At 42.0% G+C, this 15,670-nt stretch overlaps 1 protein-coding gene across 4 annotated transcripts in view; it reads right to left on the bottom strand.

Moving 5' to 3' along the window:
- Positions 1 to 14,765: 14,765 nt before the first annotated feature.
- AADAT (aminoadipate aminotransferase) overlaps positions 14,766 to 15,670 on the bottom strand; it is a 33,471-nt gene continuing 32,566 nt past the window's right edge. For all 4 annotated transcript variants that reach the window (XR_006708683.1, XM_045463122.1, XM_045463130.1 and 1 more), the window contains exon 14: positions 14,766 to 14,946. Coding sequence is in view for 3 of the 4 variants with exons in the window: in XM_045463122.1 (XP_045319078.1) it covers positions 14,863 to 14,946 (84 nt within the window). In the remaining variant the exon portion in view is untranslated. The remainder of the gene's footprint in view (positions 14,947 to 15,670) is intronic.

Genomic DNA, 15,670 nt, shown 5'->3' with positions numbered 1-15,670 from the left:
TAATAGCATTTCTACTATTAGTTTCAAGGAGTCTTCATTTTTGCTTTCATAGGAATTTTAAAGGTGGCATGATTTTGAAATTAACCATCCATAAAACTGGAGGAATTTTGTGACTATATTTATGAACTAAATGGGCCGATTTTCTTAAACTGAGCAGAAATTACGATTTGGTGCTCGTAAGGGTAGAAGGTAGGATGTAGGGTGAGGTGGCTCAGAGATACAGTTAAGTGTCATTAATAAGCATAATGACATTGCCTAACAATGACAGGGAGAAGATAGAGTGGAGTATAAAAGGACTCTGCAGATCTGTCTTGATGTGATTGATTTCAGTGATTTATAATTCTGTGTGTGTGCTTTGGTCCATAGCACTAATTATTGAAGATGGACTAAGCTTGAAAGGGGGAATACCCAGCCTGTCTTTAGGAGTCTTCTACTGTTACATGAATATGACATTTAATCACATTAAAAGTCTACTATTGCTTATTGCTCATAAGAGACAGGGTAGATAATGAGTTCACCTAGAGCAGCTCCCTGTCATCCGTGAGCCCTTTACCAGCCTGTAATTTACCTGGCCCTGGGCCCCCACTCCTAAGGGTACCGGAAAAGCCAGAGAACGAACGAGATTTCTGAAGGTGTTAGTGTTAAAAAAGAGCACCAAAACAGTCATCCAGGGGAAAGTCACACTCCCTCTCCCTGCCGTAAGTTCATTTTATAGCTTGAGGTCTGGCATTTTGAAGTTCCTACATACTACAACTACGGACTAGTACTAGGAACTTTGGGGACTAGGGTGTTTTGCTTACAGAGGTCTTAATTTGGATTTCTGTCTGTCTCTTATTTTTGCTTGTATTTACCGTCACACTATTTTTCTTGAGAGTGTTCTTTGCCTGCCTTTCATAATATTGTGGGAAGAGTCGTGAGAAGACTAATGGGGAAATGAGGAGCCCAAGCCCATAAGGGAAGAATCCAAGACACTCCTCAGAGAGGAGCTAGGCTGCAGCTGTCCAACAGCAACCCTGTTGCCCGACTTCCAGGATGGTTCCCAAAGATCACATGCTTCAATGTTTGAACTCATTGATTTCTTATAAGATTCTGGCTCAGGCATAGGTTTCCCTTAAATTGTTAATTAACCTAAAATATTCAAAATGTGATATGACAGGCAAATCAGGAACGCAGAAGTTACCCAGTTCAAGGGTCACTGACTCTTCGATGCCTGCATTTAGTACAAAAATGTACCTTTTAAAATTTGAGATCTACTTACAAATGCATTTAAATTGTTAAGAAACCATATTAAGAGAGTAGTATCGGCAGCTTCAGAGAGGCTGATGTATTATCAGATCCCTTCTTAGGCTTCCCTTGCTCAACATCCTCAGCTTTCCCCAACCCCTGGCTCCACCAGCGTCTCATTTCCTGTAGGAGAAGTCTTAGTCTAAGTGGATCTTTCTTCAGGCAGTGCTAAGGGGGCCAAGAGGCTGAAGTCTAAAAGCACAGGGTCCTGGGGATCTTCTGGGTGCTCAAGGTTACCCTGGATCAGGAGTGTTGTATCCTGCTTCCTGCTCCAGCTCTTTCCTGGTCCCTGTCTTATTTTTGCTTGCATTTACCTTCTGTCATCAGGGTTGAGGATGATAAAAGAATGTAGTTAGAAGTCATTTGCCACTGCTCTTAATCCTCCTCCCTGCTATCTCCCAATCCGTTATAGTGATACCAGGTGGAAGCTTGGTGTTGGGGCTGATATGACTCCCCACCATCCTCTTATCAGCTCTGCTTTACCAAGCATGGGCTGATGCCCTGCTAGTTTTTAGTGCTAAGGCACTGTTACACCTGACTCAGTCCTATTAAAGATATCTAGCATCCAGTGGATCACCCCTGGGGATTTCCTCAGAGCTCCTCAAATGCCAGTAGGACTCTCAGAGCTGCAGCTCGATCTGGACTTGTAGTTTAGAGCTGTGAGTTCCTTGGAAGGTCTAGAGGTGGGGCCATGGAGTGATAGAAAACAGGATTTTTTTTTAAGTTTATTTATTTATTTTGAGAGAGAGCACACACATGTGCATGTGTATGCGTGGGAGAGAGGCAGAGAGAGCAGGAGAGAGAGAGAATCCCAAGCAGGGTCCATGCCCAGCAAGGAGCCAGACTCAGGGCTCGATCTCATGATGGTGAGATCATGACCTCAGCCGAAACCAAGAGTTGGATGCTCAACCGACTGAGCCACCTAAGTGCCCTAGAAACAGGGGTTTGAGAAGGGGGTATATATATCTTCACTTTATGCTCTTATCAACTGAATGCAACTTTTTAATGGAATAATTACCTTTAATATCTGTAAATGCATATTGATAGTTTTAGAGTGAGATTATTTTCTATTTGTTGCATTAACTGTCAAGGTGTATCATCCTAAACATTAAGGTGACTGTGGATCACCAGCACACATATGATGACATGGTAAGTTGAATAATGTTTTTTCAGTTTCAGTATGATTTACTCTTAATATCATCACAATAAATTAGCCATATAATTCATGAGTTTTAGAATGAATTAGATGTAATATTTTGGATCAGTGAAACTAATATTGCGGTAAGAGGAAAAATCAAGTCTAATGCATGCATTTTAATTTATTATAAAACAAATATGCCAGATTTGTCTACAATTCAGGAACATTGCATAATTTATAGTGACAGTTCATTTACAAAAGAACTAGGGTGACTTTTTTTTTTTTTGGTAAGCTATAAAACAAATTGGAGAGTGACTCTTATCCCATGAGTTATTTATAGTGGAAGATTAATAAAACCATTAAGCATGATGAATGAATTTTCAGTGACAGGCTTACAGCAAGAATACATATCAGCAACAATAAAAATATAATGAATTTTATGTTTTTAATCAGTCCAAAGAATTTTCCTAAACATCAAATTAAGTGATTTCATTTTTATCTGGTACAACATTAAAACTGTTTTATTGTGCAAGCTACATTTAACATGCATTGCCTATGTACCCAAACTAATTAAAACTCCTGAGGATAGAGGCCACATCTCATGTTCTTGCAGCCTGCATCCACAGTATTATTCTACACATAGTAGGTGCTTGCTAAATGTCTGTTGAATAAGATATGAACTTAATAATGACTTACACAGTTTTCAAATAAACTAGTCTCCATTAGGAAAAGAGGTATATGGAGAAAAAGGCAACAAATTCATTTTGAATAGTTGTTTGCCTAAAAAAAAATAAAGAATGATTATTTGGTTAGAAGCAAGTTGACATTTGGGGATGTGGCTTCTCTTGTACATCCAGGTTCAGAAATTAGTATATAGTAAAAATTAATCTAGAAAATTTCTTACATTGACCATAATATTTAACATACCTGTTTGAGTATATAATCTATTTCCAAAAAGGAGGGATGAAAGGAAAGTCTCTATACAACTATCTGGGTGTCAGATCCATCTGTTTGGAAGATACCCAGCAAATTCCCAGGTGAATGGAGTCTAGAGGGGAGACATGTAAGGGTTGCTGCTTGACCACAAGATTGATGCCATTCTGTGTTAATATCAAACCTCTGTAACTATAATGTCTAAGAGATGCATAATGCTATGAGGATTAAACATAATAAGGAGTCACATTTTCTGTATCTAATAAGGATCAGATGCTAAAGTCAGAAGCTCCAGTGCCTTTTGTCCTATAAGTAGGAGTTTTTTGAAGTGAAGTCCATGGCAATTCTTTGATTCAGTGAAATAATTTGCGAGTTGCCGCAGCTCCATGCTTAAGCCATGTTGGAGCGAGGTTGGCACAGAGAGGTTTTGAGCCAGTTTGCACTGTTTGTTGAAGGCCTGTTTGGTTGGTTACTGCTCTCAGATAACAGCATACTACAGCATGCCAGTGAAACCAAGATATCATTTATGTTTGGAATTTGATTTCACCTTGTACTGGTTTCTAGAGGAGTCTGTCCAATGTTTTAAGATGGTCACAAGGCAGATTGATGAGGCATAATGGATCAGCACAACTTGTCATCATTTAAAGAAAAATGTGCAGCCTGGTGGGCAGTCTGAAGTTGATTAAATGACTGAGGTCGGTCATTAATAATGTTTTATTTCTGTTCCATTTGTGTGAGTGCACCGTACATTTCTTAGCCTTTCCTTTAATGTATCCTTACTAATTTAAGTGCCATGCAGGACTCTGTAACCTGCTTAAGGAAACTGGATGATTCAAACTGAACCAAGGGTTATCCTGAAATAACTTGATGGTTTAGATGCCAGGAATGCTGAGTTAATTTTAGGCTTGAAATATCAGTGGCTGCAATGGCTTATCTTAGCAACGAGATATATTTCTGACAGTACTACGGAGATCTTCAGCTACAACATGGTTTTCCAGGGGTCACAAGGGCACTGATACTTGCCATGTTGTTGAGTAAAACCTGAATGATGGAGAGCGTGGATTTCATGAGCTCCACGAATCTTTGTGTTCTTCTCATTTAATCACGCTTAATATTTCCAACCCAGAGTGGAACATAATGAACCCCGTTCCAACAGGCCTGGCATTCTACAGGAGCAGAGTAGCTGGGCCTCCATAGGCTGAGTTGCTCTGGAGTAAGAGTCTTCTACATATTGCTTTATCCCGCCAGCATCCTTTGGCCAGACTGCCGTGGATGCTCCTCTCCTCCCATTGGTGTATCCTACCACTTGAGTTGTTCTCCATCTACAAAATGGGAATAGTGGTCCTTCCTTCAAGTGCCTGTGATCTTGTGTGTAAAAGTGCTAACTAACTGTATATGGCATTTGAATGTACACTGAGAAGCTCCATACACACATGGGCACAGCACACTGTCACTGTGGAGGTGCATTTGCTGTACCGTCGTAACCCAAAGTACAGATTCAAAACCCATTGGTTTGTGTACTGTGCGCATAAGAGTAATTTCCATGAGAGAGGACCTCAAAAGATGGGCAAAACTGCATAAATCCTGTGTGTGTGTGCTATGGACTGAGTTCTCTCAAAATCCATATGTTGAAACCCTCTCCCCCACTGTGATGATGTTAGGAGTAGGGTTGTAGTTAGGTGATGAGGGTAGGATCCTCTCGCTGTGATTAATGCCTTTACAAGAAGAAACACAAGAAGGTCTTTCTCTCTGCCATGGAAAGACACAGTGAGGAAGCAACCATCCACAGCTGGGAAGAAAGCGCTTACTAGAACCCCACCATTCTGATGTCCTGATCTCAGACTCTAGCCTCCAGAACTGTAGGCAATGTCTATTGTGTAAGCTGCCTAGCCTATGGTATTTTGTTAGAGTAGCCAGAACTGACTAACATGGTGTGTTTCCAGAAAACATTTATCTAGAACCTAGCATCATCCCTCAGGGTAATAGTCTTATACTGACTCATGTCTCCTTATATGCAAGAATCAGCTTACAGCAGGACAAAGGAGTGATAATTTCAGCATCAGCCAACATTAGTGCCATATTAGTGTAGTGTGCTGCTGTCATGAGGATCTGAGGAGTTTTCTTTTTTGTAAGGATGCAGTTACATGAGGTTTTCAGGATAGAGCGGCTGTGTTTCATGCAGTTCTGTTTTTGTTTGTTTGCTTGTTGTTTTGTGATACTTGAGGATAATTCAAAGCATCTCTTACAGGAAAGGTCTATGATCATTTGCTGTCACTGAAATTCTTGGATTCTGATTTTTTTCTTTAACTTAAAAACAATGTTTTTTGATGTTAGAGAGACAGAGCATGAGCAGGGGAGGGGTAGAGAGAGAGGGAGACAGAATCCTAAGGAGGCTCCAGGCTCTGAGCTGTCAGCACGGATGCAGGGCTCAAACCCACAAACCAAGAGATTTGACCTGAGCCAAAGTCTGATGCTCAGCTCAACCAACTGAGCCACCCTGGTGCCCCTTCTTTAAATATTTTCTAAAAAATCAATTGCTTACAAATTTTGAATGCTGTCAGTCATTCCCTACCCTTGCCTCTTTTCTGGAATTGCAGTGCTCTGTGTACAAAATTTGTAAGGAGTGGTAGTGCTTGAATGCTTATGTCTCTAGAAAAAATTATTCACTCAATTTATTTTTATTTCTCCTGGGTTTTTGTTGTTGTTGTTGTTGTATATTAGGCTCTTGTCATAGTTTTTTTCTGTGTCTTTTAATTTTTAGAAGCTCTATCACCTTTACAGTACATATGAGAATAAGTTATGAACACACACAGAACATTTTCCACAAAGTGAATTTTCTTGCATAAAGAGTTTATTGTGTTACTGAGCCTCTAATAGGGAAATGTAATCAGATAAGAATGAGAAATGGGAACTCCCTCCCCCTTTTCTCTGTCATTTACACTGATCAATTTACCTTTCATTATCTGCTATGTGTAAAAGGTAACATGATGGCAGATAAAACTTAGTTTAGAGTTTGAAAGCACACATCATTCTAACAGCACAGACAGCCATGCATTTGCCCTCGGTATCTGGGAAGACCTGACAATTCCATAAAAACAGACTTTATAGGGGCGCCTGGGTGGCGCAGTCGGTTAAGCGTCCGACTTCAGCCAGGTCACGATCTCGCGGTCCGTGAGTTCGAGCCCCGCGTCGGGCTCTGGGCTGATGGCTCAGAGCCTGGAGCCTGTTTCCGATTCTGTGTCTCCCTCTCTCTCTGCCCCTCCCCCATTCATGCTGTGTCTCTCTCTGTCCCAAAAATAAATAAACGTTGAAAAAAAAAATTAAAAAAAAAAACCCAGACTTTATAGAATGTGTAGCTACCCTGTCCATTTGAGATCATACAGTTTTTTTAATGTTTTATTTTTAAGGGAGAGAGAACACAAGTGGGGGAGGGTCCGAGACAGAGGGGGACAGGGGTTCAGAAGCAGACTCTGCCCTGAAAGCTTCGGTGCTGACAGTGTGGAGCCCAGTGTGGGGCTTGAATTCTCTAACTGTGAGGTCATGACCTGAGCTGAAGTCAGACACTCAACCAACTGAGCCGCCCAGGAGCCCCCAGATCATACAGTTTGTAATGTACATGCTGGACAGGTGTTTTTAAGTCACCTCAAGTCCTTTTCAAAAATGGAGATATACACGTTAATAAATAAGCCACCAAATAAGCAAAGAGATATGGACATATTTTATCCCCCAGAATCAGCACAGTACTGCCACTAAAGCCGGAGAGGTATAGATGTGGGCATCAGGGTCAGGAGCACTCTGGATCATTTTTCAGGTTGCCAGTCGGAGTTGAAAGCCCAGTTCTGCCACACAAGGTAGTCCATCTGCCAACCGATGCACACCATTCGAGCAAGAACAGGAAGAGTAACTCAAGGAGGGTGGTGTGACTGCTTAGAGCCTGATGTTCCAAACAAGATGGGGACTAATCGAGTAGTGGCACAGCATCCCCCCCCCCCCCGCCTCCACATGGTGCAGAACTCAGACAGGAGCCTCAGCTGGCTTCTCTTGCTATTTCACTGGCCTCCACCAGCAGCTACACTTCATTTCAAATTGGCAAAAGAAGATTTACTCAGAGTCTTTGAATTTATACAGCCTCTGCATGACACAGTTTGTACCCTGATCTGCAATTCTAATAGACTGCTACATCTGAATGCTCACTGGATTTCACTGGATACATTTGTACATGTATGATGCTGAGTTAAGGTAGTGGGTTTTGGTTGATGCATGTGGTTGGTTTGCTGGGGTTGCTATAACAAAGGACCAGCTACTGAGTGGCTTAAACAGAAACTTGTATCATAGTTCTGGAGGCGGGAAGTCCAAGATCAAGGGGTCAGCAGGCTGCTCTCTCTCTAAAGGCATCAGGGAGGGATCTATTCCAGGCTTCTCTCCTGGCTTCTGGTAGTTCACTGGCTTGTGGCAGCCTAACTACAGTCTTCACATGGCGTTCTTTCGGGGTGTGTGTCTGTGTCCAAATGTCTCCTTTTAATAAGGACACCAGTCATATTCTGGCCACCCTACTCCATTGTGGCCTCATCTCAACTACATCTGCAGCCACCCAATTTCCAAGTAAGGTCACATTCTGAGATATCTGAAGTTAGGACTTCAACATAAGAATTTGGGGGAGACACAATTCAGTCCATAATAGTGCAATTGGCATGAAGATAATCAACTTATAGAGGGTTAGCACCAGTAGGATCCTAGAAGATTAATTATCAGATGCAACCCTCTTATGAGATTAGTGGGCAGTAAAGAGCACATTATTTTAAAAATTAAATTAAACGAAGTGTCTTCTAAATGTTCTGTAATAATTAAAGCTCCTTTATGATTTCTCATCTCTCTCCCAACCCAAATGGCCCTCCTCTTTCTTTGACTCTCTGCCATCATCCCAGTTCTAGCTCACCTTTATTGACTTCAGGAAATCTTCCTTAAGTATTCTCACCAGCACACTGCCCAGTTCTATACTTGTAACCTGCATCACTAACCTGACTTTTATTAACTGGCATCTGAAATGTATATACCACTTTATGGTTTTTTTCTTTAAAATTTTTTTTTAACGTTTATTTATTTTTGAGACAGAGAGAGACAGAGCATGAACAGGGGAGGGTCAGAGAGAGGGAGACACAGAATCTGAAACAGGCTCCAGGCTCCGAGCTGTCAGCACAGAGCCCAACGCGGGGCTCGATCTCACAGAGCGCGAAATCATGACCTGAGCCGAAATCGGCCGCCCGACCGACTGAGCCACCCAGGCGCCCCATTTTCTTTAAATTTTTAAAAACTGTTTACTTATTTTTGAGAGAGACAGAGTATGAGTGAGGGAGGGGCAGAAAGAGACAGAGACACAGAATCTGAAGCAGGCTCCAGGCTCTGGGCTGTCAGCACAGAGCCCAACGCAGGGCTCGCTCAAACTCACAAACTGTGAGATCATGACCTGAGCCAGAGTTGAACACTTAACTGACTGAGCCACCCAGGCGCCCTGATATCACTTTATGGTTTTTTTTTTTTTTAATTTTTTTTTTTTTTTTTTTTGAGAGAGACAGAGACAGAATGTGAGTGGGGGAGAGGCAGAGAGAAAGGGAGACAGAATCCAAAGCAGGCTCCAGGCTCTGAGCAAGCTATCAGCACAGAGCCTGATGCAGGGCTTGAACTCAAAAACTGCGAGATCATGATCTGAGCCGAAGTCCGACGCTTAACTGACTGAGCCACCCAGGTGCCCCGATATCACTTTATGTTTTTATTGTGCCATGTGTTTATTAGACCTGGCATTTGTAGATGGAACATTTTCTGGTTCTGTTGGTAAAAGGAACTTTGATACCTAGGCACATGAAGCTTTTCTGACATACAAATTTTAATCACCCGAGTTTTGAAGATGTGCGAGCGTGTGGGGATCGGGCTGTGGGGTGAGGTGGTAATGAGTAGTTGAGTTAGTGAGTGCCTAGCTGACCATTCCCTACTCAAAAGCCAAACTAACTGGCATCCTGCTCTTTGATAATGTAGGTCTTTTGAGGGGAATATATATGGAATCATGTATTTCAGAATTTTAGAAGGTTCCCAGGAACATAAGATTCTACTGTTCTTGTCTCTATTATATGGTTATATGTTCCTTGAAGGCAGGAACCTTCTCTTTTCCTCCTTTCTGCCCAACGTACTGTTGGGGGAAGTCATGCATGTTAACTTATTACATTAGTTAGTGAAACCCGAGGTTATCTGAATGTAAATAAGGTGAAGAAAGACATACTCTTTTTTTAAATTCATTTTAACATTATTTTTTTATTTATTTATTTAAAAAAATTTTTTAAATCTTTATTTATTTTTGAGAGAGAGACAGAATGTGAGCAGGGGAGGAGCACAGAGAGAGAGGGAGACACAGAATCAGAAGCAGGCTCCAGGCTCTGAGCTGTCAGCACAGAGCCCAATGCAGGGCCAAACCCACAAACCGTGATATCATGACCTGAGCCAAAGTCAGACGCTCAACCGACTGAGCCACCCAGGCGCCCCTATTTATTTGTTTTTTAAAGTTTATTTATTTATTTTTTTTGAGAGAGGGAGAAAGAGCAGGGGAGGGGCAGAGAGAGAGGGAGAGGGAATCCCAAGCAGGCTCTACGCTGTCAGTGCAGAGCCCCATATGGGGTTCGAACTATAACTGTGAGATCATGACCTTAGCCAAAACCGAGAGTTGGATGCTTAACCGACTGAACCCCCCAGGGTTCTCAGGAAATCAATATTTAAATATATTATTCCCCCCATGATTTAGAATTGTCTAGACATTGTACTTTATGTCTAGTGTATGGAAATGTCTTGATGATGAATTCACTTAATACCTACCTGTATTATCTTGGCTTCTTGCAGTTAATTGAATGAACAAATTTAGTCAACCTTACTCATGAAGTTCCAGGACACAGTGTAATCAAATAATATAGTACTCCTAATTCCTGCTAAACATGAGTTTTTGTAATGATATTACAATCAAAAGTTTACTGTAATCCCTCTGCAAAGTTTAAAAAACGTCATGAGGTAAGCCTGCCACCTGCTGGTCAAGGTTCATCACTTCATTTTACATTGCACATAAATTTGACATTTTTCATTACAGCATGGGAATGTAATACAATTTGAAGCAATTCTGCATACACACTTTTGAGATTTCCTAGGTTGTCACAAATTATTGAAGCTTGACATTATAACAGTTGTCATCCCCCCAAGGCTTTCATGTTTATTCTTCCCTCTTTTTAAAAAAATTTTGATGTTTATTTTTGAGAGAGAGAGAGAGTGTGCAATGGGGGGAAAGGTAGGGAGGAAGACACAGAATCCCAAGCAGGCTCCAGGCTCTGAGCTGTTAGCGCAGAGCCTGATGCGGGACTCCAACTTATGAACTGTGAGATCACGACCGAGCTGAAGTCAGGTGCTTAACCGACTGAGCCACCCCCGGAGTCCCTATTCTTCCCTCCTGATAACCATTGATAACAGATCTACAGCTGTGTATTTCTGAGTCTTTGATATAATGTAAGTTCGATTCTGGTTTCTTTCTCTTAAGCAATTATATACCAAGAATCTATCTGTAGCTAGGAGGTCCCGAAATGCTGCTAAACCTCCTACAGAATTGCACTCCTGTGCCTCTTCTTTTTCTGATCACTGTGGCACAAACATACTGGTAATGCTTCTGTGTCCTCTTTTGGGACCCCACCGGTGCTTTCCCTCATTCATCGGGGCAGCCCTGAGCCCAGCCTTAGGTCATTCATCATTCAGTCCATTCAAAACCTCAGTTTTCTCATTTGTAAAATAAGGCTAATAATTCTGCTTCCAGTTGTTTTGAACATTAATTTAGGTAATTCACCAAAAGCAGTTAGCTTCATTATTATTCATTAACCTTGTAAGATTTTACTGTATGTCTATTATCAATGGTTAGAAGATTCTTCGAGATGTAACATCATTATTTCTCATCTTAGTATATTGTCAAATCCACTTTTTAAAATCCTTGTTTTCTTTCCTTTTGTACTTTGAAGATCCCCTTCACTGGCAGATGGACTTTGCAACCCCAGGAACTAGAAATTGAGCCCATCACTATTAACATGACAGAAATCATCTGGAGGCTGGAGAGAAACGCCCCCATGGGTCCTCCAAACATTTGAAGATTCTCCAGCTTTCCTCGTATGTTAATTAGTCTGCCCTCATTAAACCTAACTTTGTACTTGCTAGAAAGAGGGGATAATCATTATGACTATTTCTGTAAAAGAGAGTAAGTGAGGTAATTAGTTCAATAAATGTTAATTAACTGCTAACCATACGCACTACTGGGAAGGTGCTGGATACAGAACATCAGGAAGAGAGCCCCCATTCAGAAGCAGTTCACAAAAATCTCTCAACTGTTTAAATCCCAATAACAAGTTAACACTCCTTATAAAATGTCACATTTAGATCTCTCAAGGTTTCCTTTTTACCTTTTTAGGTCCTACAAGCTTCAAGTGCCTGAAGTTTCTCATGTTTGCCTTCTCTCCTTGGTGGGATTGACAGGTATATCTGCTAGATGGGTCTCTGGCTATCCTGAATAAACGGTGTTCACGGTGTAAATTAAGCACTTGACAATCACATTCATCTTCTTGAAGTTTTATTTGTTTATTTTTGAGCATGCGCGCGTGCTAGTGAGGAAATGCGAGAGAGGGAGAGAGAGAGAGAGAGAGAGAGAGAGAGAGAGAGAGAGAGAGACAGAGAATCCCAAGTAGGGGCCACACTGTCAGCACAGAGCCCAGTGCAGGGCTCAAACTCACAAACCATGAGATCATGACCTGAGCCAAAATCAAGAGTCTGATGCTTAACTGACTGTGCCACCCAGGCACCCCACATTCATCTTTTTAAATGCAATGTTTATTTAGCAAATTCCTGCTATATGGGAAGTGTTCCATAAACATTTATTTTAATAATTGAAAAGAATTTTGAAGTTGTCAGGGTGCTATTTAATTTGAAAATGCTCAGTAATTGAAGTTTGGGAACAGCAGACAGTAGGTGCATCATTTGGTGTTCTTGGGATAAAGAGAAGGTGGCACAGTGTCTGGGACGTGAGACTGACACCCAGGAACTTGTATCTGTCTACACTTTCTGTTTCTTAGACTGGAGCCCCTTGGAACTCAGAGTCAGCCTCTGGCCAGGGCAGATAGGTAATTGAAGCATTTAGAGAGAGCTGTTGATAATAATTTTATTTTTACTAATTATAGAAGAAGTGCATATTCATTTCAGCTAATGAATAAAAATCCTCACCTGTAATAACATGACCCAGAGATATTGCTTGTTGGCATTTTCATGTAAGTCACTGGGCTTTTTACAATGAACACAGCTGTGTGCAATTCTTTTCCTCTCATTCTCTCTAAAACCCCCTCCAATCAGGCTTAAAAATCCCCCTCTACCCCACAGAACTGCTTTTGTCCAGGTTACCAAAAACATCCACTTTATGTGACCTGGTGGGTCAGTTCTCAGCTGTCAGCTAATCGACCAGTCAGCAGCTCTTGGCATGGTTGGCCATTCTCTCCTCCTTGTGGCTGTTTCTCCTCTGGCTTCTGGGGTGCCAGGCTGGTCTGGATGTTGCTGCCTCATTGGTTCCTCCTCAGCAGACTTAGCCTCTTCTTTCCTGCGGCCTGTCCAGGTTGGTTTGCTTTAGGCTTAGTTCTTGAACTTTTCTCTCTCTGTGTTTGGTGATTGTTTAAGCTCAAGGTTTGAATGCCATCATTAGCTGCTGACCCCCAACTCTCATCTCCGGCCCCAACCTCCCACCTTAAACTCCAGACTGACATTCCCAACTGCCCACCGCACATCTCCATTTGCATGTTTCATCAGTGAAGGAAACAGAAGACTATGCATGCTGACTACGAATGGAAGTTTAAACAATGGTTAGAAGGCCATTGGTTGGAAGAAAGGACAGTCAAAAATTGTCACGTGTGTTTTAGCCTACAGCAAGCACATGTCTGGAAGCCATGGCACATTTTGGGATCCTTGCACCAAATCTTTCAGTCCATAGTCAGTAAAGTCCTGAAGCTACTGTGAATAACAAGCACCCACGAACTATCCCCACGTGGGCATTTTTCAGAATGCTCAACCAGATGCCACTTGGAACCTCACTGCGGCTGCAACCACTTCCAGAGAACAAGTGCCTCAAAGTTCAGGCCTCTCACTGGCTGACTGATGGAGAAGGGGATTCTGGGCAATGTAGTCCTGGTCTCTTCTCAGCAGCTAATTTAGCAGAGGGTGCCAGTTATGATAATTTGAAAACAGTATAACACAGATGTCTGGTAGACGTCTCAAAAATAATACATCCAAAGCTCAATTCCAATTCTTTCTTTTCAAACTAGCTTCATCCTCTGCCTTCATTTTTGTTATTGTCAACTCCATCCCCCAGGTGCTTAGACCCCAAACTTTGATTTTTGATTCCTCTCTTCACACCTCACGTTCAGTCCATTAGGAAATCCTGTTGGCTCTATCTTTAGAAATCTGGGCACTGAACATCTCTTAGCCACCCATTCTGCCCTTTCCTGGGTGTGGGCCACCATCCTTTCTTGTCTGGATTACTGTGCTGGACTCTAAACATCCTCCCTGCTTCTCCCATACTCCCCAGTTCAGCAGCCAGAGCCGTCCTCTCAAACGGGAATCATCTCTCTGGTCACAATTTTGCAATACCCCCCCACCCCCGCCCCTTATGGAGTGAAAACTGAAGTGCTTACAATGGTAACAAGGGACTATCGCTACCTGGGCCTCCTCTCCTAATGCACTCCCTCTTGTTTGCTTTGCTGCAGCCACACTGATCTCCACCCTGTTCCTTGAGCAGAAGAAAACAAAACATGCTTTGGGGGCTTGCTGTTCTGTCAGATCCGTGCTTGGCTAACTCCCTCTCTTGAGTCTTCATTCACCTTTGCAAAGGATTAGGCTAACCTCCCATTTAAAACTGCAGTATGTCTCTGTCCAGCACTCCCAGATACTCGCCTACCAACCCCATGCCCCCCGCCCCCCGCCACATGGCCCTTTTTACCTTCTAATATACTGTAAGATGTTATTAATTATGTTTATTACCTATGGCCAATCTGCCATGCTAGAATATAAGCTCCACAATAACGAGGATCTTTATTCACTGGAATCTCAAACATTTAGAATGGTGCCTGGAAATATGGGCATTCAATAAATATTAGTTGAATATACGGGTATATCCTTTTGTCAGCCAAACCAATGGGATCCTGTTGTGTAAACTGTTTTATAAAACTCTTTTGCATACTATTTCTTGAAGATTTTTCCGTGTCAGTAGACATACAGCTCCAATATTTTTTTCTAACTACATTGTATGCCACTGTCTGACAATTTTCATTAGTTTGATGTTTAATTAATTTACAGATTAATGGCAACATCTTTTTAAAAAAGCTTTATTGAGATGTAATTCACATACCATAAAATTTATCCATTTAAAGTAGATCCAGGGCCAACACCTATTTATTGAGGGCATGCTATCTTCTGGGCACTGTGATTTGCTCTGAGGGTACAGCTGTGAAGAAAATGGGCCTCGTTTCTGTCCTTACAGAAATTATGATCTGAGAAGAGAAGGAGACAGGCAAACATTAAGAACTGTACATGTGATTACTTAACTATTATGGTAAGAGCTACAAAGGAAAAGAGGATGCCATCTGAGTCACTAGCAGAATGCCCTACTCTCTCTCATCCTGGGGGCCAGGACAGGGTTCCCTCAAAGTGGAATTTAAACTGAGCCCTGGTAGGATGAGTAGGAATTAAGCAAGTGAAGGAAGTACAGCCAACTGGGGGCTCTAGAAGGAAAGTTGTTATCGCTAGACTTCTAGGCTGTTTCATTCTCTCAGTGATATATGCTGTGATGAGGGTCTTTAAAATACTTCCATACAGTAAATTCTTAGAACTAAAATTGCTAGGTCAAAATATATGCAGATCCACCCTCCCTTTCTCCCTCCCTCCCTTCCTTGCTTCCTTCTTTCCTCCCTCCCTTCCTTCCTCCCTCCCTTCCTTCCTTCCCTCCTTCTTCCCTTCCTTCCTTCCTTCCTTCCTTCCTTCCTTCCTTCCTTCCTTCCTTCTTTCTCTGCTTTCTTGAATTTTTGCATGTACGATGTTGCTGGAAGGGCAGTAGTTTAGGTGTCTAGGAAATTCCAGGTCCCCATTATTTTGTTGCTTCCTTCCAGGATGGGGTTGAGAAGGGGGTCAAGGAGCCTTGGAAAAGAAGACCCTGTGGCAAGTCTTTGTGAGTTGAGGTTGGCAGAGAGTAGCAATGCCACAGCATGGAGGGCATCA

The sequence above is a fragment of the Leopardus geoffroyi genome, chromosome B1 (genome assembly GCF_018350155.1).
Source record: "Leopardus geoffroyi isolate Oge1 chromosome B1, O.geoffroyi_Oge1_pat1.0, whole genome shotgun sequence".
Lineage (NCBI taxonomy): Eukaryota > Metazoa > Chordata > Mammalia > Carnivora > Felidae > Leopardus > Leopardus geoffroyi.
This window is presented reverse-complemented; position numbering and strand designations above follow the sequence as displayed.